Here is a 25,182-nt window from a genome sequence, read left to right as displayed (position 1 = left end):
TAAGATCCCACATGCCTTGGGGCCAAATAACCAAAACATAAAACAGAAGCAATATTGTAACAAATTCAATACAGACTTAAAAAAAATGGTCCACATCAAAAAATGTTAAAAAAAAGTGGGTTATTGTCTTCTTATTGAGTTGTAAGAGTTCTTTATATGTTCTGGACACAAGGCATTTTATCAGACATGGTTTTGCCAAAGCGGTGAGAGTAAAGCTACAGGGATCCTATTAGGAACGTGGAAACATGTTTCTATGAACAGGGTTCACAGCCTTCTGCTCCCACTGCTGAACCCTTGGGCAACAGCCCTCACCCATCGCTGCAGTCTTCCTGTGATGACACCCCAAGCTCGTCTGGGGCTGGATAGCTCAGTGACTAAGAGTCATTGAGACAGAATGCCTGAGTTTGAACCTCATATTTGCAGGGTGATAAGGGTAAGTAACTTACCTTTCTGTGTCTTGATGACTGTACCTGGCACAGCACATAAACAGCCATTATTGTTGTTGTTGTTTGTTGTTGTTATTTTCCCAGCCCCATCCATCCCACCTCTGCCACCGCATCTCCCTTCCCCCTGTCCCCCTGCTGTCATAAACCATCCGGCCTTCCACTGTCTGCAGGACGCAGTTGAACACACAGCCCCAACTTTTGGGCCCCTCACATACTGTCCCTGCCTGCCAATTAAGTCTTATCTACTTATCATGTCATTAAATAAGCATTTATTAAGACTTGTTATGGACCAGGCCTTGCACTGGACATTTCCATAGCCATATGAAAATAGCAGCAGCAACCACAAACAAACAAAAAACCTAGCAGGACCTGGTATTCTTGTTAAGGGAAGTTCTTTGACATCTATTAACATTTCTTCTATTTTTCTCCATCTGGTCAGGTTTTTCTTATCTTCCTGAGTCAATTTTGATAATTCATATTATTTGGAAAATCATCCCTTTTCTCTAGATTTTAAAAATTTATTGAAGCAAGTCTTACACATAACTTTCATAAGACATTTGAAGCTCCTCTTTATCTGTGGTCATGTCTCTTTCTTATCCCTGAAGTTATTTATTGGTGTCTTCTTTTATCCTTGATTAGATGACCAAGTGTTTGCTATTTTATTGGTCTTTTTAAAGATCTGGGTTTGGGATTTCTTAATCAAGTTTACTATTGTTTTTGTTTGCATGCTTTCTGTACAATTTGTTTCTGCTTTTATCATTACTGATTCCTTTATTCTTAGGTTTACTTTATCTTCTCTGTGTTGGGGATTTTAAGATCTTGAGAGGAATGCTTTGCTCATTGATTTTCCATTTATTTTTTTGTGAGTGCCTTTAAGGGCATGAATGTTCCTTGGAGTATTGCTTTGGCTATTACCCATACTTTTTTTTTTTGGCTGCACTGGGTCTTCATTGTTGGGTCTTAGTTGCTGCACGCGGGCTTTCTGTAGTTGCGGCGAGAGCAGGCTACTTTTCGTTGCAGTGCACGGGCTTCTCATTGCGGTGGCTTCTCTTGTTACGGAGCACAGCCTCTAGGTGCGCGGTCTTCAGTAGCTGTGGCATGCAGGCTTGCAGGCTCTAGAGTGCAGGCTCAGTAGGTGTGGCACACGGGCTTAGTTGCTCCGTGGCATGTGGGATCTTCCCGGACCAGGGCTCAAACCTGTGTCCCCTGCATTGGCAGGCAGATTCTCAACCACTGCGCCACCAGGGAAGTCCCTACGCATACTTTTTATTTTCGGTATACTCATGGTTATGCATTTCAAAGGGATCTGTAACCCAACTCAGATTACCTGTTTAGCCCAAATGCCATTTGCAACAATCTGATTTCCTGGGTGTGCCCTCTGTGCATGTTGCTTCAAACCACTGTAAGTATCGGTGTTTCTCCAAATGCCTCTGACTTTGTCCTGTTGGCCCCTCTATCTGGAATGTTCTTCTCTGCTGGCCGCTTCCCACTCTTGCATTAAGGGCAGCAGGAAGCAGTACTGAGAAATCCTATTCTCCAGAAAACCCCATCAGTCTCCTCCATGTTCCCCCAAGACTCTGTAGCTCTGCCAGTATCAGTCTGTACTTGTTATTTGCTTGTTCCTTCTGCTAGATTGTAAGCTCCTTGAGAACTAAAACCTAGTCATTTTCATAACCTCATACTAAGCACAAATTAGGTGCTTAATAATGTTAAATAAATGAGTGATTCAGTCCCCTCCCAAGCTCTATTTTTGCTCATTGGTGCTATCATTCTGAGTATTAATTAGGGCAAGCTTAATTGCTGTAACCAACACCAAAACAGGAAATGGGTCTACAGAGCAGAATTGTATTTCTGGCTCATATGATAGTCAATGCAAGTGTGAGCTGGCTGACAGGTTGTCCTCTACACAGTAATCTAGGAGTCCAGGCATCTTACATTTCTTGTCTCCACTGCCTCCTAAAGCTTCCTCATCATCAGTGTGATGAAGCCGCAGAAAGGTAAGAAAGAATCTAGAAAAGCCACTCTGTTTGAAAGCCTGGACCAGGAAATGGTAGGCTCACACAGGGTGGTACATCTCAGAGCAAGAGAGGCTGAGAATACAGAGTGGCTGGCCAGCCATGCACGTGGCGTTGTTATCACAGCGGGCAAAGAGGACATGGATTTTGGCCCACAGCTGGTAATCTCTACCACAGTCCACAGGTACCCTTCTTCTTACACTTAGAATTCACATTCATCCCTCCCCAAAGGTGATGAGCCAAGGTCCCACACAGTCCTTGTATCCAGGGGGAGATGCAGGCGTCTCCACCAGGTGCAAGTAATGCTGAGCACGGTCCCATTGTCTGGGAAGGAAAGATGAGTCACCATCCATCCTTCCTCCCTCCCTCCAGGACCAGGGGAGTGGGCAGAGTGTCCACAATCCAAATTCCTATTGGGAAAGGGGAAGAATGGAAAACAAAGAAGTGACATCCATAGTGATGATGAAATCTCACCAGGCAGGGACTGGGAAGACCTTGCCCTGGTGGGGACATGTTCCTCCCTAGGACTCCAGTTCTGCCCTCTGGGGGAGACTCTGCAGCCCCAGAGCCCACCCTTTGGGAGATTCTTCTTTGACCACTATCCTCTATGATGTAATACCCTTTCACAGCCTACTTCTTTCTGATAAAGTTTGGGGGCCCAAGGATTATCTTGTGGCTTAAGCAATCAAAAGCTTTTTCAGGGCTTCCCTGGTGGCGCAGTGGTTGAGAGGCCGCCTGCTGATGCAGGGGACACGGGTTTGTGTCCCGGTCCGGGAAGATCCCACGTGCCATGGAGCGGCTGGGCCCGTGAGCCATAGCCGCTGAGCCTGTGTGTCCGGAGCCTGTGCTTCGCAACGGGAGAGGCCACAACAGTGAGAGGCCTGCGTACTGCAAAAAAAAAAAAGCTTTTTCAGGCCAAGTTCATGGGGGGGTTAGCAATACAATTCCTCAAAAACTTAGGGCATCGCATCTATTTGCTAATAGACAAATGGTGACAGTAACTACAACCAAAATCTCTCTCCTCGACATGGTTTTTATGTTGTCTTTCTTCTTAGTCCCTATTCCCCTCTTAATGGCATCCAAAACAACAGATCACAGTGAGAATTAGTCTTTGCCACAGGTCTGAGACCTGTTGTTTACAGAAATGACTGAACGGGCCTTCTCAAAACCTTCTTCAGGCTTATGTCCAGTTTGGGGCAATCCAGAAGTAGATTTCCCTCACCCTATTCATAAGTCGTATCACATCCATATAGTGTGCAGGGCACCTGCTCGTAAACATTGTTGAAAGAATGAACGAAGGTGCAAGGGTGATTGAGTGGTGATTCCATTTGGGGCAGTAAAAAACTTGCTTTTACCATAAAAATAAATAACTTGTTAGTATTCTCTCTTTTATTATTGTGGCAAAACATGTAAAACATTAAATTAGCCATTTTAACCACTTTTGAAGTGTACAATTCAGTGGCATTAATTACGTTCACAATATTGTGCAACTATCATCACTTTTTCCAAAACCTTTTCATCATCCCAGGCAGAAAACTCAGTAACTCCCCATTCCTCTCCACCATTCCCTAGGTAGCAACTATTCTACTTTCTGTCTCTATGAATTTGCCTATTTTGATTTTTTTTTTTTTTTTTTTTGGCGGTACGCGGGCCTCTCACTGTTGTGGCCTCTCCCGCCACAGAGCACAGGCTCTGGACGCGCAGGCTCAGCAGCCATGGCTCACGGGCCCAGCCGCTCCGCGGCATGTGGGATCCTCCCAGACCGGGGCATGAACCCGTGTCCCCTGCATCGGCAGGCGGACTCTCAACCACTGCGCCACCAGGGAAGCCCCTATTTTGATATTTTATGTAAACAGACTCATACAATATTTATCATTTTGTGTCTGGCTTATTTCACTTAGCATAATGTTTTCAACATCCATCCATGTTGTAGTGTGTCAGAACTTCATTCCTTTTTATGGCTGAATAATATCCCATTATATTTAATAATACTTTTCTTTCATCCATTCATCTGTTAATGGAAAGTTAGATTGTTCCTACCTTTTGGCTACTGTGAATAATGCTACTATGAAGATTTGCATATAAGTATATTTTTTAGTCCCTATTTTTAATGCTTTGGGGAATATACTTTAAATACTTTAGGAAATTGTTAAGCCATTATTTCTTCAATTACTTTTTCTGCCTCCTTCCATCTCTTTTCTCGTCGTGGAACTCTACAATTCTTACGTTGGAATGCTTTATGGTGTCCCACAGGTCTCTCAGGTTCTGCTTATTTTACTTCATTCTTTTTTCTGCTAGGCAGATTGGATAAGTTCAACTGCCTTATCTTCTTGTTCACTGACTCTTTCTTCTGCCCGCTCAAAACAGCCCTCTAGCATTTTCTTTTTTCTTTTTTTTGTTTTTCATTTTAGCTATTGTACTTTTCAGCTCCAGAGTTTCTATTTGGTTCCTTTCTATAATTTAAATTCTAGGGAATTGTCATTCCCTGTTTTTTCATACATTGTTCTTCTAATTTCCTTTAGTTCTTTTCCTTTAGCTCATTGAGCATGTTTAACTTAAGTTTTTTGACTGGTAATTCCAATGTTGATTTAATGTGTTTGACTAGTAAATTCCGGCGTTCAGGTTTTCTCAGGGATAGTTTCTATTGATTTTTTTTCCTGTGAATGAGCCATATTTTCCTGTTTCTTTGGATGCTTTCTAATTTTTTGTTGAGTACTATATTGTGGTAACTCTGGAAGTCAGATTCTCCCCCTCTGTAAAGATTGGTTTTGTTGCTTGTTGAGGACTGCAGTTGTTCATTTGTATAGTGACTTATCCAAACTTTTTTTTTTTTTCAAAATCCGTATTTCCTGTTGTATATGTTCACTGAAGTTTCTGTTCTGATTTCTCTGCAGTCAGCCTGTGACCTGACAGAGAAATCCTTAAATGTCTGGATCCAAAAAACAAAACAATACAAAAAAAATTAAACTGTTATGTATGTCTCTTTAACTCTTCTGCTAAATGCCACCAGGGAGGCTGCTGCAGCCTGAGGAGGATGAAACAAAGGCAAGCTCTGTACTGAGCCCTCAGGGAACCACCAGAATAACCAAAATGCACAGCCCAAGGTCCTGACTGCCCAAGGAACACGGGTGCCATTCCCATGGCCATGGTGGGGAATGGGGCTGGTAGCTGGTTTGTGTCCACTACTCACTTACAAGCCATCAGCAAACTCTCCTTTCATCAAGCACTCCCCTGGTTGCTATAAGTGTCCAATCAGGTTTATTTTGATCATTTTTTTCTAGTGTAGTGTTTGTTTTGGTGGAGGGACTCATCTCTGGAACTTCCTACTCCACCATTTTCTGTGACGGCATCCTCTTTCCAGACAAGAAGCTTCATTGATTTACTGTGGGAGTGGCATCCAAGAGGCTGTGCCACGTGTCTGCCTCCTCAGAACACCAAAATAATCAGCAGGCATGGGGGTGGGGCTTTGGATTAGGACCTGCTAGAGATCTAGAGCTTTGGACGGCCTGTATTCTAAACTCTGACCCAGGGGCTAAAGCATCCTTTGGTAGTAAAAATAGCTACAAATTATTGAACAACTTGTATTGCCAAGAGTCTTATCTACATTATCCCATTGAATCTCCTCAGTAGCCCTGTGAGGTAGGTAAGTCGTTACCTCCACTTTACTGATGAGGAAGCTGAGGCCCAGAAACTAAGGGACTTGCCCAAGTCCTACGGCCAGTGAACTGCAGTTTTCCGACTCAGGCTGGTGACCTCGTGTTCCTGTGTCACCCCAGCGTTATCCTGCCTTCCTTGCAGGGGTCCTGGATGGTCCCACAGCCTGCCTCCCCCTCCCCAACCAATGTGCAGGACACTCCCTGTTCCTCACCCACCCTCTTCCCCTACCCCTCCCATGGCCACAGCCCTTAGGTGTCCCCCTGAAACCTGGCCCCAGGCCTCCAGGCCCACCTGCTGTCAGAGGCTGCACCATGCCATGCAGACCTTGGCCGCTGCTGCTGTCCCCAGCCCCACCAGCTGACGCTGAGGTCTCTGAACATCTCCAGCATGGAAGCAGCTCCAGAGGCTGTTTCCGGACCCTCAGCATGTGCTTGGCCCTGAAGGAGCCCTCCTCCTCTAGTCAGGAAGACTAATCTTCCAGTACACCTGGAGTCAGGCTGGGCTGTAGGCAAATCCTGGCTAAGTCACTAATGGCTGTGGTATCTTGGAACTCCCTTAACTCCCACGGGCCTCAGTTTCCCCACATTTAAAATGACTGCCCTGGGCTTTCAGGCCAGTTGTGATCCACATAAGCATCTAGCACAGCAGCCAGCACGTGGAAGCCACTGGGTACTCACCAGCTGTGGTTATCATGACCCCAGCCCACTCTGCTGTCTCTTGTCTCCTCTCCCCGTTGCCTCTATCCCTGACATGGCCACATTGCCTGACACCCTCTCACCTCCAGGCCCCTGGCGTGCCCTTACACAAGGGCACAGCGAGTCTCCAGTCAACCCTGCTGTAGGCAAACACGTGCAACACCATGCTGACCTCCAGGCCCCATTGCTTCAGGTCAACGAGTGCCCACACTGTTGCCCAGCTGGTGCCGAGGGCCATCAGGCCATTGGGGAGGGGCTGGCATCTCCAGATCCCAGCCCCACTTTCTTTCCCACTGGAATATGGGGGCCGGCAATTTGACACATTTAACTCTGAGCCCACATCCTTCAGAGTCTGGGCATCAGAGCCTCTGTGCAAAAATAGCAGATAAGGCCCAAACTTTTTATTTTTTAACCTGATTTTAAAACAGTACTCCATTAATACACATTCATTGCAGAAAAACTTAGGACATACAGATAAGCAAAGAGGAAAATTAAGTCACTCATATTTCCATTATCAAGATAACTACTAGTTACCATTTTTCTGTATTTCCTCCCATGTGTATATTACATATAATATACATATACATGACAAAAATGAATCATGCTATATTTTATAACTGTTTTTTCTATTTGTCTTCTATTGCTATGTAAAAAACTACCTCGAAATTTAGTGGCTTGAAAAAACAAACCTTTATTATCTCACACTGTCTCGGTGGGTCAGGAGTCCAGGAGTGGCTCAGCTAGGGTGCTCTGGCTCGGTGTCTCTCCTGAGGTTTTAGTCAAAATGTTGTCTGGGGTGGCATCACCCGAAGGCTCGACAGTGGCTGTTGTATTGGCTCCCAAGGTGGCTCGCTCACCTGCCTGGCAAGTTGGAGATGCCCATTGTCAGGAGGTCTCAGTTTTTCTCAGTGGACCTCCCAGTACAACCTGAATGTCCTCATGATCTGGTGCTGGCTTCCCCCAGAGTAAAGAATCCAATAGAGAGAAAAGCAGAAGCCTCAGTGTCTTTGATGGCCTAGCCTCACAAGTCACACTCCGTCATTTCTGCAATAGCTTATTAGTAACATAGGCCAGACCTATTCAGCGTGGATGGAGCCTACCCGGGGGGTTGAATGCAAGACATGGGGCTCATTGGAGGCCCTTTTGGAGGGTAGCCACCACATTCTCTTTAAACAGGATGTCATGAACATCTTTCCGTGCCAATAGAGGCCGATCAATCTTACCATTTTAACTGACTGCATATAAATGTAGCATAATTTATTTAGACAATTTCCTAAGGTTGGGTGTGAAGATTATGTCCCATTTTTGGATCCTAGAAAGAGTAACCTGGAATATCCATCTCCAAATTCGTCAGATTATTTCCTAGAGATAAATTACAAAGAAAATTAAATCATGCCTGTCAGTCAGCTCCTTGAGCAACCGAGAGATGAGGGTACCAACTGGGACATAGAGAAAAGTCCCTCTGGTCCTGCTCTCAGATGCCCCACATCTCTCTCTCCCTATTAAGTCGGGAGCTCACTATCTGCTGAGACATACTAGCCCATTGTTGTGCAGTTCTGGTTTTTTTGTGGGGGGGAAGTCTAAGCAGAAACCACATTCATTCAACCTCCTCAGGACAACCCTTGAGATATTGAAGACTCTAATTATGTCCTGGGCATCCCTCTGGAGCCATTGTCTCTGAGGCCCTCCCTCTCCTGGCCCCTCTTCTCTGGACAGGTCTATCCCTTGCTGCAGGGATCCTTGACCCCAGCCCAGTGTTGACCCTCTGGGGTCACTCCCTCACCTAAACAGGAAGCGGTGAGACAGGGCACACCTCTTGTGGTGGGAGCACAGGAGAGCTGGCATGTTGCACGAGAGTCTGGCTCTGGAGGATTAACTAGTATGGGGAAGTGGGGCTGTTGGACGCCTTCCTTCCTGCCCTCACAGGTGCTGGGGAATGCAAGGAGGCGGCCCCAGGAAAGGGCTCTGGTGAGGGGTGCTTGCTGGTCAAAGTGCAAGCCAGAGAGGACACTGGAAGTCCAGCAAACAAGAAAGGGCCCCACTGATCTCTGCCCAGCCCTGTCCTCTCCCACTTCCCAGAGGAGAGCTGGAGGATTTTGGTCGTCTTCTCAGGTGCTATGTGCCTGGACCAAGAGAAGAGCAGCTGCTTCTTGGCCTGGCTGGTGCAGAAGGCCCCCAACTCCAAACCCAGGGGTGAGCCCTGCCCACCCTGTGCAAACAGCGGCTCAGAGCCAGGGGCTGGGGGGACAGTGATCTGTCACATGTGGGTTTGGTGAAGCCCTTGGGGCTCTATTTTGGGAAGGGGATCAGTCATGTCAGGGGCTTCCTCAGGGATGACCACACTGGCCATTGGCGGGAGAGCCTGGCATCCTGTCAGGCTACCTAGCTCCCCAACCCCGCCCACTCCTGAGCTCTTGCTCCTTTTACAGGGCTCGGCAGCTTCTGGCAGGTCCGGGCAGGGAGCTGGGAGTGGGGAAGGGGGGTGGCTCTCAGAGCGAGCTCTGGCCTGGATTTTGCAGACCCAAAACCCAAGGATGACCTTCCCGGCCTTTTGAGGCAGGTTTTGACGATTTACAGTTGAAGACCCTTAATGAAAACAAGCATTTTCTACTTGGTGGGGGCAGATGGCCCTGGGTGGGGGTGGGGCCAGTCATCAGGGTGGTGCCCACCCCGCCTCCATCTGCTCCCCCTCACTTCCCCACCCCTCCCCTCCCCACCCCTCCCCTCCCCTCCCCACCCCACCTCCTGGCCCCACCTACCACCATCCCTCACCCCAACCCTCCAGTCCCGCCTCTGCCCAGGGCCTGAGCCTGGCTCTCAATGACCCAACCGAGGTCTTTCGTGCAACCCCCGCCCCCCTTAACCAATCCTGCCAACCGATCCTGACTGGCCACACGGCAGGGCTCTGAGGGCTTAGGAGAGGAGCGGCCCAGGAGGTCCCTGCCCTCTGCAGCCCTGCTTCACGAGGAGCCTGCCTTGCTCAGGGCCTCAGGCCTGGCCTCTCAGCCACCAGCCTGTCTCCCCTCCCAAGTACAGGACAGGCCCCAGGTGAAAATTAGCCAGGGATCCCCGTGGTCCAAGAGCAAGCCCAGACCCTTCGACCTGCATGGGGCCAGCCCCTCAGCAGCCCCGCCCTGTCTGCCCGGCTCTGCAACGTGCTTTCCTGACCTGAGCAGCGTGATGACTGCCGCCCTGGCACATCCAAGGACTGGAGCGCATATAGAACGGTTCTGCCCCTTCCGCAGAAACTCTGGGCAACGAATCCCCACCCCGGTGGGCTGAAGGCATGGGGCACCACCCCACAGCCCTCCCCTCGTGGCCCTTGTCACCCCTCACTCCAGGCAGGCCTCGTCTGCCCTTTTGGCCCTGTCTGACCCGGTGGCGGTAGGCTGAGTATTTCAACAGCCAGCTGCTGAATACTCTCTGCAGAAGCCCTGGGCGGCCTGCGCAGGCAACTCCCTGGCTAGGCGGCTCGCGCCTGCACGGGCGGGCCTCAGACTCCCGGCCTGCAGCCCAGCCCTGCGCCTCCACAGACAGGAGTGTCTCTACCTCCCTGCAAACCTACCTTTTGCCGCCTCAGAGAGATGGCGATGGAGGCCACAAGGAGCTGGGCCCAGACAGCTTTGAATCTGGTAAGGGTCACCCCAAAGCCAGGGCAAGTGGTCCCCAGGGCCACGACTGGGGCAGGTTCTTCCTGTGTGGGTAGGGCAAGTGGTTTGGTAGAGTGGAGGTTAGGGGGAGCTCTGGACCCCTTGGAAGGAGGCGCAGAGGTGCGGAGGCTAAGAGGCAGCTGGTCCCTCCCGATACCCACTGTCCAGCCTCTCCAGGAGGGGTCTCCAGGGACGGCGTCTTCTAGGGGACTTGTTCCTGGGGCTGACAGTGCTAGGCTGTCCCCTGTGCTCTGGCCTCACTATTCAACTGCTACTTGGCATCCATCTCCCCTTGGCTAACAGACACGCCAACGTGCCTGCAGAGACCAGGCGGATTTCCCCAGCCCAACCCACCCCTTCTCAGTCTGCAGAACGTCCCCTCCTAGCGCTCAGCCATCAGTATGAGGACAGTCCTTAAGGACACGGGTCTGGACAAGGCCATGGGCTGTACAGGTTGGAAGCAAAGTGGGAGGGGCCAAGCTGGTTGGGCAGGGATGACGGGGCTGGTGGGGCTCGGCTGGGGACACCTGCCCCATTTATGCCACAGTCAGTGTTTTGGGACCCTGCCCCAAGGGCTCAGGAAAGATGGCAGGACATCCTGTGGGGCTTGTATTTGACAGATGAGGAGACAGGGAAAGGTCTGAGAGGGCTTCCCACACCTGCACAGCAGTGGACGGGCCCCAGAGGGCCAAGGCATGGGGCCCCTGGGCAAACGCTGGGTGCCCTGTGGGCTCCAGAACCCATCCCAGTGTCCTGGAGGGCAGTATGAGCCCTGCGTGGGTCCAGCTGCAGCCATGGGATGGCTGTGTACACACAGTGGGTGACCCTGGGCCAGTTGCCGCATACTCCTGGGGAAGTGTGTCCCCAACCCGCCAGCTTCAGACTCTCCTGGAGAATCCCAGGAGAGCCAGGATGGGAGGACCCCGGAGAGCCAGAGGGCACTGGGCAGTCTGGCTCTTCTCCTGCAAAACCCTGGGCCAGGGCACCAGAAGCCGGAGCCCTGGGGGGCTGTGGCACTGTCAGATGGTGGCAATGGCCCTGCCTGGAGAGTAAGAGAGTTGCTCAGGGAGGAGACCCCCTCCCACCATGTTTGGGTGCAGCCGTGAGCCCTGATGCTGTGTCCTGTGACCTCCTGGTGAGCAGGCAGGGGTGCAGCTGTGGGGGCAGGGCTGGGGGGACAGGCTCTGTCTGTGCTTTGTTCTTCTGTGACCTGGGGGGGACAGGTGGCTTCTTGGGGTTCCTAGGCTGCTCGGCAAGACCTTTAAGCCAGCTTGCACGGACACCCAGCCTGCGCTCAGGGAAGGGCTGGGCAGCCCAGCGGGGTAGGGAGGGGAGGTGGGCTCAGAGCCAGCACCTGGGTTCAAAGCCAGCTCTGAGCCGTCTAGATCTGTGGCCTTGGAAAGGAAGTGGAGATAATAAAATACTTGGGTTCTAGGGGGATTAAGCGTAAGGGAGAACTGGGGATGCCCCAAGCGGGGCCTGGTGCACAGTGCCTGCTTCTGGGGATGTTTCCACGGGGTCTGTGAGGCAGGCCTCTGCCCCGTGACTTGAACCCAACTGGCGTCCGCCTAGACATGCAGCCTTGGGGGTGAGGTCGGAGTGCCTCCTCTCAGGGTTGCAGGCTAACTGTGGTGTCTGCAGGCCCCAATGCACCCGAGAAAGGGGCTCACACCCACCATGGAGGACGCTCCCCACTGCCTCAGGGGAGGGTTTCTGGAGGCCCGTGTGAGCCTGTGGCCGCCTGGAGTGTTGGACTGCAGCCATGGAACCTTCCAGCACCCTTCCCAAACTCTGCCCACATGGGCCTGGACACAGAGGGTGAAGCCATTGGGTCACAGCCCCTCATGAGTCCAGGCTCGAGGCCACTGGCTGGGCTGCCATGACAGAGAGGGAGGGGATGGAGCCCAGCGGGGCCTGCGGGCTGGACCTCTGCAGGATCAGCATCGCTTTTGTTAAGAGCCGTGATGTCTTACAGTTCTGTTTTGGGAGAGATGCTGGGCAGCCTCTTGAGGACTTCTGACAGCGGCCCTTGCGTGCATGGCTTTGGGTGCTGGCCTCACTCTGTGTGCTGGCTGCAAGTGGCTGCATCTAGAAGATGAGCGGATGCCAGCCCCGCCCCCGAGCTGTGTCAAGGATGAAAGAAAGGCAGCTTGTGTAGTGCACTCACCTCAGAGCCTGGCGTATTGGAAGGATTCAGCAAATGTTAATGTTAATGTTCCTTCCTGGCGCCTTTTACTTGAAAGTGTGTGAAAGAAACAGAGACGAGGCCAGGCTGCAGGCATGGGCCTCTGAGGACAGCCTGGATTGTTTCACAGAGCGTGAGGGCCTCTCTGGGGGTATGTCCTGCCAGGACGGCCTTGGGGTGGGCTGCACCCTCACCCCATCTGGGGCTGTAGCTCACCCCAGAGCTGCAGAATGGCTTAGCAAATACTGGTGTTTGACTCTGTGTGTCTTGTCGTAGACTTTATCAGCCCCATCCCTTTGTGACCTTCCCTGGGTTTAAATTCTAAGTGTGAGGTCTTGGTAAGAGAATTCGCTCCTAAGTAAGGATCTGTATGCATTAGGAATGCTTTGGGCTGCAGGAAACTAAAGACCTGACTGACTGTGGCCTTAAGTGATTAGTATCTATTCCCACAACCGGCACTTGGAGGTGGGTGGGTCCAGGGTTGGCTCAGCACATCAGTGATGTCATCAGGGCTGGGCTCACTCTGTCTCTCTTCTCTGCCATCTATAATATGCTAACAGCCTTTTCTCTTCAGCCTTGTCTCCTCGTGGTTCAGGATAGCTGCTGCAGTGCCGGTCAACACACCCTCATACAGCTATGTTCACAAAGTTAGAGGCGAAGGCCCCCCTCCTGCTAAAATCAGGCTTCCCTTCACCTGACACTGGCCAGAACTGGGCCACATGCCCATCTCTAAACCAAGTCACCAGCAAAAGGGGATAAGATAGCTGGGCTGGGCTTAGCCCAGTCACGGGCTGTCCCCTGGGCCTAGGAAGGGGCTGTCTTCCTTTGACGTGATAGCTCCCCAGGCCCCCAACAAAATGTGGGCTCTAAAAACCGAGGAAGAAGGGGCAAGCAGCCGTGTTGTCTCCTGATTGGAATTCAGAGCATCTCCACCCCCCGAGCTTACATGGAAAACTACCAGCGAGAGAGTAGGAGTTTTTTGAAGAGTGGACCCACGGCTTTTATTCGAGCAGCCTCCCTTTCCTTGTTGGTCCAAATATGTAGGGAATCAAAGTGGTCTTCTCTCCATGAACACGTGCTGTTGTGCAAAGGGGAAAGGGCAGCCACACCACGGTCCACACGCAAGGTCAGAGCAGGGTCCCTGCTTCCGGGGGACTAGTGGGCATGGGCACGGTGTTTAAGCCCAATGTCATGCCACCATGAAGGGATGAGTAAGCGGGAGGAGAACCCAACGCAGGCTGTCCACACTCACGGGAATGGCGGAATTGAATCTGAGCTTTGTGTACCAGCCTCCCTCCTGTCAATGTATAGGGACCTCTCCTCCCTCTGAGGGCCTCAGCGCCTTCCAGGCTATGGACTGCCATGCTTTAGTCCACCAGACACCTCTAACTAACTTTCACATCTAAGTAGTGTGTCTTGACCATCACTTACGGACATGTGTACGCACTGGCCCACTAACTCCCTTAGCATAGATTCCTAGAGGTATAATGATCGGATCTTTTAGACAGTAACGCCAGCTGCCCATCGCCCTCCAGGCGGGCTCCTACAGCCCGTGTCTCACTCACTCTCCTGGTTAGCGCCTCCCTCCTCCCCTGGCCTGGATCAGGGGTACAAAGGGAGGTGCCATGTCTGCCCTCTGCCCCTCACCCCCCAACACGCCCCCAGCTGCATTTGTTTGGAAGCTGGCGTTGGAACTGTGCTGTCTTAATTTTTCAACTGGTTGTAACTGTGGTAGTTTGAAATGATGGGCCATCCTGGACCCAGGGTCAGGGGGCAAAAGGAGACCGTCGGTGTGTGGGGGAAACACACACTCTGTGGTCCCCCTTCCCCGTACTGCACAGCCCCTCGTCCGCCCAGCTGTTCCCCATCTCCCTCCCTGTGCAGGTGGAACAGATCCTGGCGGAGTTCCAGCTGCAGGACGAGGACTTGAAGAAGGTGATGAGGCGGATGCAGAAGGAGATGGACCGAGGCCTGAGGCTGGAGACACACAAGGAGGCCAGTGTGAAGATGCTGCCCACCTACGTGCGCTCTACCCCGGAAGGCTCAGGTACCGCGGTCCAGGGTGGGACAGGGATGGGACTCACATGGGAACCATCAGGTCCTCATCCAGAGGCAGCTCTCCCCTGGCCCCAGCAGGGAGAAGTGCCCCAGGCCCTTCCTAACAGCCCTGACTGTCCCCAGCAGCCCCGAGTCAGCTCCCCAAAATGCTGTGCCCCAGACACCAGCCAGGTCTCACCCTCTGCGCCGCTGGCCCAGCCCTGGGGCCTTCAGGCTCACTCTGGCCCCAGGAAACTGGCTCTCTTCATCTCACAATGAGAAACTGGTTTCCCGCAGTCATTTGGGGGACTCCCAGCCCAATCCTGAGTCTGGGCCATTTTCCTAGGTCTTCAGGTGGGCCCTGGGCTGGGGGCAGCTTCAACCCAAGACAAGGGATTCCTGCTGCCTTCCCCAGTTCACCTTTGCCCTTTCCACAGTTTATCCTGAGGTCCCCCAGATGTCTGGCATCGGGGGCCCCTCGTCCAGCTCTTCTGGTCCCCCCACCATGCCTTCCCCTCCTCCTCTCCCAGTTTGGGGGCTCCTGCCCGGCGGTGCCCATGAGACTGATGTGCTTCTTTCTGTGGCTGCAGAAGTCGGGGATTTCCTCTCCCTGGACCTGGGCGGCACCAACTTCAGGGTGATGCTTGTGAAGGTGGGGGAAGGGGAGGAGGGACAGTGGAGTGTGAAAACCAAGCACCAGATGTACTCCATCCCCGAGGACGCCATGACGGGCACTGCTGAGATGGTGAGCAGCTCGGGCTAGGGCTTGTGGGGCCAGGGACCTCGGTCAGGACCACCCAGGATCTCGGAGCATGGCTAGTCCTGGTGGGAGGGCCCACCTGTCTACCAGGGGCGGGCAGAGCTGTGGGCCCAGCCTCAGGGGACCCTGCTGCAGGAGGAGGAGGGAGCTGAGAGGCTTAGGTGGACGGCCACTGGGTGCGGCCCCGGAAGGTCACACCCCTGCCCAATTTCCCAGAAGGATCTGGAACAAGGCAGGGCAGCCAAGAGAGCACGCTGGTCTAACAGGCTCGCAGCCCATCGTTCTATCTCCACCCCACGTGTCGCCCTCACCCTCCATGGGCATGGATGCCAAGTGGCATGACTGCAATGCTAATATCTGACCACGGGGAGGACTTGGGAAGGACCACAGAAGTAGGATGAGCCCTGGGCAGAGGTGGGGAGCAGCCAGAGCCAATCCCCGCGAGGGGCAGGGCTTCAAGGTAGGAGGCCAGCGGCCGCCTGGTCCTTGCCGCAGCCCCGCATGCCGTGGGTCTGGGCGTGGAGCAACGCTGGCGCCCACCAGGGAGCTCGGTCAATCAGCAGGGCACTCGGTAACGCCCAGGTCTGTGGATAGGCCTTTGTGAATGGGATGGCAGCTGGTCCTCGCAGGCCCAGGGCTGGGGTGGCCAGAACACTTGGAGGCAACAAAGAACACTCTATGCTGGAGTCAGAAATCGTAGTTATCGCCAGGGATGTGCCTCTGTCCAAAGCCTGAGACTGGACTCCACTGGGTCCAGCCGGGAGGGCCAGGCTAACAGAGCACAGCTGGGCTAGGGACCAACCCCGTCGTCCTGGCGTTGCCCTGTCCCGAGGGCTGCTGTCAGCGGGACTGTGGCATGGGGCGGGGCTCAGGGCCTGAGTCCCGACAAGCAGTGCGGAGGCCACGCTCTCCTGGGGCCCTGTGGCTCAGCACGGGCTGAGGAGCGCCTCGGCAGGAGGCTCGCCCCTGCCGCTGATGGCCTCCTCGGTGTGCGTCCCGCAGCTCTTTGACTACATCTCTGAGTGCATCTCCGACTTCCTGGACAAGCATCAGATGAAGCACAAGAAGCTACCCTTGGGCTTCACCTTCTCCTTTCCTGTGAGGCACGAAGACATCGACAAGGTGGGACCAGGTGTAGAGTAGGTGGGGGGAGGTGGACGGATGGACGGACAGACACCCCAGAGAAAGGCACCCATGAACTCTGCCCTGTGCTGCCTTCAAATGCAGCTCCCATTGTTGGGAAAGAGCCTTGGATTCAAACTGGCTCCATCACTTACCTCTCGTGAGACTCTGGGAAATGATCGTATTAGCTGATTCTTACTATTTGCCTCCCACAACCCTATGAGGCGTGCGTATCTCCCCCATTACAGGTTAGGAAACTGAGGTGTAGCAACTTGCCCATGGTGGGAAGTGGCGGTGCTGCGGCTCAAACTCAGGCAAACAGGCTCCAGCACACCTGTGTGTCACCTCTATGCTGTACCGCTGCCTGTGGCAGAGGTGGCAATGTGCCGGGGCTGAGGGTCTACCCTGCCTTCCAGCTGGCAAGTTAGCCTGTCACAGTTACACACACACACACATGTACATGTAAATTACACACACACACACACACACCACACCAGTTATACATGCTCACATAGACATGTGTAAATTATACATATATATGCACATAAATTATACATGTGAATTGTACACATAAATGTATGCACTGCACATATTTAAATTATACACATGCATGCACTCATGTCGATTATACGTACATATAAACACATAAATTGTACATGCATCTTTTAATGCATACATAAATTATACATACATATATATACACGGGCCAGTTATATATTCATATATATCTACACATGCCAATCATACATACATATATACATGTAAATTATACATATCAAGTATACATGCATATAAACGTGTAAATTACACATGCATATTTACACGGCAAGTATACATGCATGCATACATGCACATGTCAATCATACATATATGCACATTCACAGGTCAACGATACATACACACCCACACACATTGATTATACATACATATATACATGTGTGTGTAAATTATCCAAACATATGCACAGTTATACATAACACACAGGGCCTCTGGGTCAGAGAGAAAGCCAGGTCAGTACTCCTGGCAGAAGCAGGAGCAGGAGCAACGTCTCATATTGCTTTTCCAAGCCCCAGTCCCCGCTGGGCACTGAGGGCCAGGTGGGACCTTCACACGCAGAGGGTGCACACAGGAGAGGAACCCCGATCTTCTACTGGCTGCACCCCTCTGGACCTCATCCTCACTCTGGGATGATGACCCTGGGCTTAACTACACAAGCATTCTTAAATTGGCTGGGACTCAGCCCTGCAGAAATACGAGATATTGGTAGAAAATTACCTCCAACACTTCTTGAACTTATACGGCTGCTTTGAGCCTCAGTTTCCTCAGCTTTAAAGTGGGTGCACAGGGACTTCCCTGGTGGTCCAGTGGCTAAGACTCTGTGCTCCCAATGCAGGGGGCCCAGGTTCAATCCCTGGTCAGGGAACTAGATCCCACATGCCACAACTAAGAGTTCGCATGCCGCAACTAAGGATCCCGCATGCCGCAACGAAGATTCCACGTGCTGCAACCAAGACCTGGTGCAGCCGGATAAATAAATAAAAATGAATAAATTAATTTAAAAGAAAAGTTAATTATAAAGTGGGTACACATCCCTGTGGTCCGAGTTAGCTCCCGTCCCTTCACGCCTGCCCCCAGCATCCAGCAGCCACCGAGGCCCCCCTCTTCCCCCAGGGCATCCTTCTCAACTGGACCAAGGGCTTCAAGGCCTCAGGAGCAGAAGGGAACAACATCGTGGGGCTCCTGCGAGATGCCATCAAACGGAGAGGGGTGAGTAGCATCTGCAGCTGCCCCTACCCTGGGCCCCCTCCCCCTCCCCTCCTGCGGGGAAGCCAGGGAGGGCTTTCTGGGCATCCCCCCAGGAAGGGGTCTCTGCCTTCTGCGCCTGGCTGGACTGGCCTGGAGCAGGCTGAGAACCCCCCCAGCCCCATCACCACTGCCTCTATGCCTCTTGGCAGGACTTTGAGATGGACGTGGTGGCGATGGTGAACGACACTGTGGCCACGATGATCTCCTGCTACTATGAAGACCGCCGGTGTGAGGTTGGCATGATTGTGGGTAAGGATGCGCCCCCTGCCTGACCCAGGGGCCTTGGCCACCACCAAAGACAGGGCCGAGGCTTCCCGTCTTCAGCAGTCTGCACACGGCCTCTGTGCCTGTCATGGACCCCAGAGGTGCTGGAGCCCAGGGTCCTAGGGAGCAGCAGGGGTGTCCCGGAAGACAATACACCAATGTACATTGGTACTGGGTGTACCAATAAACAGGTGCTGTTTATTGGTAGGAAGCATTTCAACACTCATAAGTCACTGCCTCAGATGGTGTACCAGCTCACGTCCACCTGGCCCATCAGGATTTAATTAAATCACCTTATCTGGTAAGTTGACCGACCTGGACAGATTTGTCCAAGTGGAAGAGGAGAAACCAGAGTGGTGTCATCCCTCCCTGGACAGTCTTACCACACCCCGGGGCAGCCATCTGCCCTGCCCGAAGTGGAGGCAGGTACCAGGAAAGGAGGCAGCACTGGCCCCAGTGGCCCTTTCCCACCAACCAAGGGCCTTTCCCAGAAGTTCCCAAGGCCTTACAATGAGTGTTTACTGAGGAGTGTTTACTGGACACACAGGCGAGTGGGTATTTCCCTGGTTCCCAGAAAGTCAGCATTAAATGTGTTTGCTTCCACGGCCTCTTCAGGGCCAGCCCTGAGGGTTTCTATGTTCTTAGGACCCATCTCCAATTGCATGCACATGTCCTAAGGGGCCGGCGACCTTCTCTCTGCCTCTCCTCTAGTTTCTCACATCTCCTCCTTCCATTCTCACCTTTTGGATGGGAAGTTCTTTTTTTTTTTTTTTTAACATCTTTATTGGAGTATAATTGCTTTACAATGGTGTGTTAGTTTCTGCTGTATAGCAAAGTGAATCAGTTATACGTATACATATATCCCCATATTCCCTCCCTCTTGCATCTCCCTCCCACCCTCCCTATCCCACACCTCTAGGTGGTCGCAAAGCACCCGAGCTGATCTCCCTGTGCTATGCGGCTGCTTCCCACTAGCTATCTATTTTATGTTTGGTAGTGTATATATGTCCATGCCACTCTCTCACTTCGTCCCAGCTTACCCTTCCCCCTCCCCATATCCTCGAGTCCGTTCTCTAGTAAGTCTGTCTTTACTCCCATCTTGCCCCTAGGTTCTTCATGACATTTTTTCTTAGATTCCATATATATGTGTTAGCATACGGTATTTGTTTTTCTCTTTCTGACTTACTTCACTCTGTATGACAGACTCTAGGTCCATCCACCTCACTACAAGTAACTCAATTTCGTTTCTTTTTATGGCTGAGTAATATTCCATTGTATATATGTGCCACATCTTTATCCCTTCATCTGTCGATGGACACTTAGGTTGCCTCCATGTCCTGGCTATTGTAAATAGAGCTGCAATGAACATTGTGGTACATGACTCTTTTTGAATTATGGTTTTCTCAGGGTATATGCCCAGTAGTGGGATTGCTGGGTCGTATGGTAGTTCTATTTGTAGTTTTTTAAGGAACCTCCATACTGTTCTCCATAGTGGCTGTATCAATTCACATTCACACCAGCAGTGCAAGCGTGTTCCCTTTTCTCCACACCCTCTCCAGCATTTATTGTTTCTAGATTTTTTGATGATGGCCATTCTGACCGGTGTGAGATGATACCTCATTGTAGTTATGATTTGCATTTCTCTAATGATTAATGATGTTGAGCATCCTTTCATGTGTTTGTTGGCAATCTGTATATCTTCTTTGGAGAAATGTCTGTTTAGGTCTTTTGCCCATTTCTGGATTGGGTTGTTTGTTTTTCTGATATTGAGCTGCATGAGCTGCTTGTAAATTTTGGAGATTAATCCTTTGTCAGTTGCTTCGTTTGCAAATATTTTCTCCCATTCTGAGGGTTGTCTTTTGGTTTTGTTTATAGTTTCCTTTGCTGTGCAAAAGCTTTGAAGTTTCATTAGGTCCCATTTGTTTATTTTTGTTTTTATTTCCATTTCTCTAGGAGGTGGGTCAACAAGGATCTTGCTGTGATTTATGTCATAGAGTGTTCTGCCTATGTTTTCCTCTAAGAGTTTGATAGGAAAGTTCTATAAGTCCACACCTAAACAGGAGCTCCAAGGGCCCTGGCAGTGCTCCCCTGGCTCTCTCCGGTTCCCCAAGACACCACCACCTGGGCTCTACAGCCGCTTGCCTCGGGCTCGCCCCATCTGGAGCAGAGATGGCAGAGTGGCGCGTGGTCGCATCTGCCCTGATGTGCTTAGAAACATGTTTATGATAATCACCAAGCACTAAACACTGGGAGAAACCATATCAAAGTCTGGATTTCTGTTTTTTCCCCACAAAAACTTGGAAGGCCCGGCATCACTGGGCCTGAATTCCAGGCAGCTCCACTGCTGGTGTGAGGTTGGCATGACTGAGTTGCTGTCCCTGATGGCTTGAGGGGTGTGTAGTCACGTTCAGATTGCAGCTCTGCTGTCACCATTTTGAAACTCTCAGTTTATGAACAAAGGACCCCATGTTTTCACTTTGCATGGGACCCTGCAAATTACAAATTCCTTAGCCAGGCCCGCCTGCAATGGCCCGTGTGCTGCTCCCAAGGGCCCACGCTGTGACATACTCACCTCTGGGTGCCCGCCTCCTCCCCACAATGGAGCCTGGTACAGAGGAGCTCAAACACATGCTTAGAAAGTGCCAGAACACAAGGGTGGTGCATAGATAAGACAAAATCATAACATCCCATACCCATCTCTAATTGGCAAAGCACTCTGACACATGTTCTTTCCCTCATTTCTCTCAACTACCTAGGTAATAGGAGTAGGTGTTACCAACCCCTCTTGGGGAAGAGGAACCGCCCGGGGAGTTGGGCTTATCTACCTGAGGTCACACAGCTAACCCAGGTCTTCCAGCTCTTGGGAGAGCTGGTTTCCTTTGCTCCAGGGGATGTAGGAAGTGCTGGGGGTGGAGGGCTCAAGGAAGCTGGGAAGACAGGGCCACACGGGCCTTCCTGCCGGGGGGATGCACCCAGCAGAGCGGGCATCCCAGGAAGCGCAGCGCCAGGTGCAGCCTGACGCTGCCGCCTCTTGCAGGCACCGGCTGCAACGCCTGCTACATGGAGGAGATGCAGAACGTGGAGCTGGTGGAAGGGGACGAGGGCCGCATGTGTGTCAACACCGAGTGGGGTGCCTTCGGGGACTCGGGCGAGCTGGACGAGTTCCTGCTGGAGTACGACCGTGTGGTGGACGAGAATTCCCTGAACCCCGGCCAGCAGCTGTAAGGACCGCCCCTCCCCCTCCCCACACGACGGCCCCGCCCCGCTCTGGCGGCAGATGGGGCCGGCCCGCAGATAATGGGCTTGTTTTTAAACAGCTCTGGGGAAAAGCAAACTGACAATCCCTTCGTAAGCTGGCTCTTCTCTTCCTTCAGCTCGTATGCGTGTGCCCCTCTGTGAACTGGGAACAGTGAGAGATGCCAAGGATTAGTCTTTAAAAAGAGGGTCTATGGGGACTTCCCTTGCGGCCCAGTGGTTAAGACTCTGCGCTTCTACTGCAGGGGGCGTGGGTTCCATCCCTGGTCGTATCCCACATGCCGCGCAGTGTGGCCAAACTAAGACTCCAAAAAAAAAAAAAAAGAGGGTCTGTGGATAGATGAGCAGGAACCTCCCCGCTTCCGACAGGTGACCCCTGGCACAGGAAGGCTCTGAGACGCCCCCCAGCAACGTTAAGTGGGTTTAGCCCGGAGTTCCCCAAAGTACAGCTCTGAACACGTTCACAGAATGAATCATAGTATTTGGGGGTGTGCTGCGGGTTCGCGGACAGCTGGAGAGCCAGCCCTCACAGAGCTTGTCCTGAGTCAGGGCTCTCCTTTATCAGCCGCCTTCTGCGGCGCGCCAGGCACGTGCTAATTCTTTCATGAGCTTCCTCTCGGGCCCTCATAAACCTCTACTAGGTCGGTAGTATTCAATGTGCTACAAGATGAAAATACGGAGGTTTACAGACTCTAGCGCCACCGGGCCAACTCCGTGGATTCCAGGAGTGCAGGGGCCTAGGAGCCCTAGCAAGTGAGCAGAGGCCCGCCCAAGGCTGGTCACTAGCCGCTCTAAGCCTGAGCTCCCCCAGCTGACACTGGGTGATGAGAATAGCACTCGTTCCACAGCTGTGGGAAAACCCAAGTGGGCTCAGCGCAGGGTCCTCCCTGAGGTTGGCCTCAGAGGGACTGAACCGAGGCCCCACAGTAGAGCGTTCTCCCAAGGCCCCAAAGCCCCTGTTGATAAATGTGGGAACGGGCATGAACCCGGTTTTGCCAAGGCGGGGGGTGGTCACAGCGTCCCACATGGCCTCCTCGTGGCCGTGACTGGGGGTGGTGGCTGGCCTCTGCCTGCTGGTGGGGACCTCCCTCCTGGGGGTGACCCGGCTGCTCTCTGTCCAGGTACGAGAAGCTCATCGGCGGCAAGTACATGGGCGAGCTGGTGCGGCTCGTGCTGCTGAAGCTTGTGGACGAGAACCTGCTCTTCCATGGGGAGGCCTCGGAGAAGCTGCGCACGCGCAGCGCCTTCGAGACACGCTTCGTGTCGCAGGTGGAGAGGTGCGCGGATGCGCGGGGTCGAAGGGTGGGGTACAGGGGTGGCGTGCGTGGGGTGGGTCCTGGACCCAGACCCACGGGGCGTGGGGACGGGGCCCGGGCGGGGCTCAGAACGCAGGGGCGGGGCCCTGGTGAGGTCAGGGGGTAGGAGCCCAGGACCTGGTAAGGTTCCGGGGTGGGGCAACCGTGGCAGTAGTAGCCTTCAGCCCCCAGGGGAACCCAGCGTCAGGCAGCTGACGGAGACCAGGCGTCCTCTCTGTGCTTCCCACCCGCTGTGGACCTCGTCTCACTTCATCCACGCAACAGCCCCGAGGCGCGGCAGTGTCACCCACGTTAGGGCGGAAACCCTGGGTTTAGAGAGAGGAGTAATGACCAGATTACTGCTGGTCCCTGGCGGAGTCAGACCCGCTCCGCTCGGAAGCCCGAGCCCCAAAAGCGCTTTGCCTGGGAGAGGTGGCCAGGGGGAGGAGAAGAAGCCGCCGCTGTGGGGATCGGGCTGGTCCGGGACCAAGTGACCCTCCCGCGACGCCCTCCTGTCCCCGCCCCGCAGTGACTCGGGCGACCGCAAGCAGATCTACAACATCCTGAGCACGCTGGGGCTGAGGCCGTCGGCCACCGACTGCGACATCGTGCGCCGTGCCTGCGAGAGCGTGTCCACCCGCGCCGCGCGCATGTGCGCCGCGGGGCTGGCGGGCGTCATCAACCGCATGCGCGAGAGCCGCAGCGAGGACGTGATGCGCATCACCGTGGGCGTGGACGGCTCAGTGTACAAGCTGCACCCCAGGTGGGCCCGCTTAGCCGTCTGCACCTCCCCGCCGGGTCCAGCCTCCCTCTTGTGAATTCGCCTCCTAAGGGCAGAGCCCGGGCATCCGTCTCCATCTATGATATGCAGGCCGAAACGGATGCTCTCCGAGGTCCCAAGGATTCTTAATCTCCTCGCTCCCCTAAGCCCACAGACTCAGGGGGAGGTTCCCCTTGGCTTACCCCCTGCCCTGTCTTAAGCGCGTTAACTAAGCGCAGCCCCGCTTGCCCCCTGCTCAGCTTCAAGGAGCGGTTCCACGCCGGCGTGCGCAGGCTGACGCCCAGCTGTGAAATCACCTTCATCGAGTCGGAGGAGGGCAGCGGCCGGGGTGCGGCCTTGATCTCCGCGGTGGCCTGTAAGAAGGCCTGCATGCTGGGCCAGTGAGAATAAAGGCTGCAAGGCAAGGAGGAGGCTGTGGCCGCTACTAGACCTGGGCTCCAGGGGACACACTTCCTACAGGTCCCCCCAACCTGGTCCAGTCAAGAGGCTTCTCCTTGTAAGGACCTTGGATGCCTCCCATCCCCGCTGTCACCCCAGGAGATGGGGAAAGCTTCTTTGGGGATGCGGTGAGGCCCTGAGCAGGGCTCTTCTCTCAGGGTCAGTTGGTAGGATAGCCCTAGGGCCCTGACTGGGTTGGGGGCTGAGATGAACAGGAATGGAGAACCCCCAAAGTACCTCACCTTTCTTGCTGCAATCAGGGGCCCAGAAGGGAGTTATTAACTCAGGATTTTGTTGCATTTCTGCACTGCTTGCCTCTTGGAGCTTTCAGCCTGGCTCAGCCCTTGCTCTGGGAAGGGGGTGCACTCTGGACTCTACCATGGCCTGGCTTCCCTGGGAACCCAGCCCACATAGAGAGGCAGCCCTCATGACCTGGCCAGACCTAGACCTGGGCTCCACAGGGGGCCCCGGGGAGCTGCAGATCACCCAGGCCTGGGAAATGGAAGGGACCAGCTCCATGTTGGAGGCTGTGGGTACCCCGAGGCCTGGAGATGGCAGCCTTTTCCCTCCCATCCTGCCATCCCTGAGTGGTTTCCGGTTCTGGGATGGACCCTCACAGGAGGTGCAAGAGACAGTCCCCAAAGCCCCTGCCCAGAGGGGCCCAGGAAGAGGAGGAGTCCCCCTACCCACAGACAGGCCTGGGAGCATCTCCGGGATCGAGTCCTTGGCTCCCACGGCGCTGGGCACTCAGAAACCCCAGCAGCACTCAGCACACC

General features: G+C 53.2%; 1 protein-coding gene across 4 annotated transcripts in view; it reads left to right on the top strand.

Moving 5' to 3' along the window:
- Window positions 1-24,352, top strand: part of GCK (glucokinase) — a gene marked incomplete at both ends in the record, with an annotated part of 46,206 nt that extends 21,854 nt beyond the window's left edge. Inside the window, 10 exons of one of the 4 annotated variants that reach the window (XM_082662054.1) lie at window positions 10,398-10,445; window positions 14,533-14,695; window positions 15,276-15,430; window positions 16,448-16,567; window positions 18,239-18,334; window positions 18,523-18,622; window positions 21,675-21,858; window positions 23,014-23,169; window positions 23,717-23,950; window positions 24,208-24,352. In XM_082662054.1, coding sequence (XP_082518180.1) covers window positions 10,398-10,445; window positions 14,533-14,695; window positions 15,276-15,430; window positions 16,448-16,567; window positions 18,239-18,334; window positions 18,523-18,622; window positions 21,675-21,858; window positions 23,014-23,169; window positions 23,717-23,950; window positions 24,208-24,352 — 1,401 coding nt within the window. Of the gene's footprint in view, window positions 1-10,397; window positions 10,446-14,532; window positions 14,696-15,122; window positions 15,431-16,447; window positions 16,580-18,175; window positions 18,335-18,522; window positions 18,623-21,674; window positions 21,859-23,013; window positions 23,170-23,716; window positions 23,951-24,207 lie in introns of those variants that run through there. The other 3 variants (XM_082662053.1, XM_082662052.1, XM_082662051.1) reach the window with 3 other exon arrangements.
- Between the last annotated feature and the right edge of the window lie 830 nt (window positions 24,353-25,182).

This window comes from Grampus griseus (genome assembly GCF_964374135.1).
Source record: "Grampus griseus genome assembly, chromosome: 9".
Lineage (NCBI taxonomy): Eukaryota > Metazoa > Chordata > Mammalia > Artiodactyla > Delphinidae > Grampus > Grampus griseus.
This window is presented reverse-complemented; position numbering and strand designations above follow the sequence as displayed.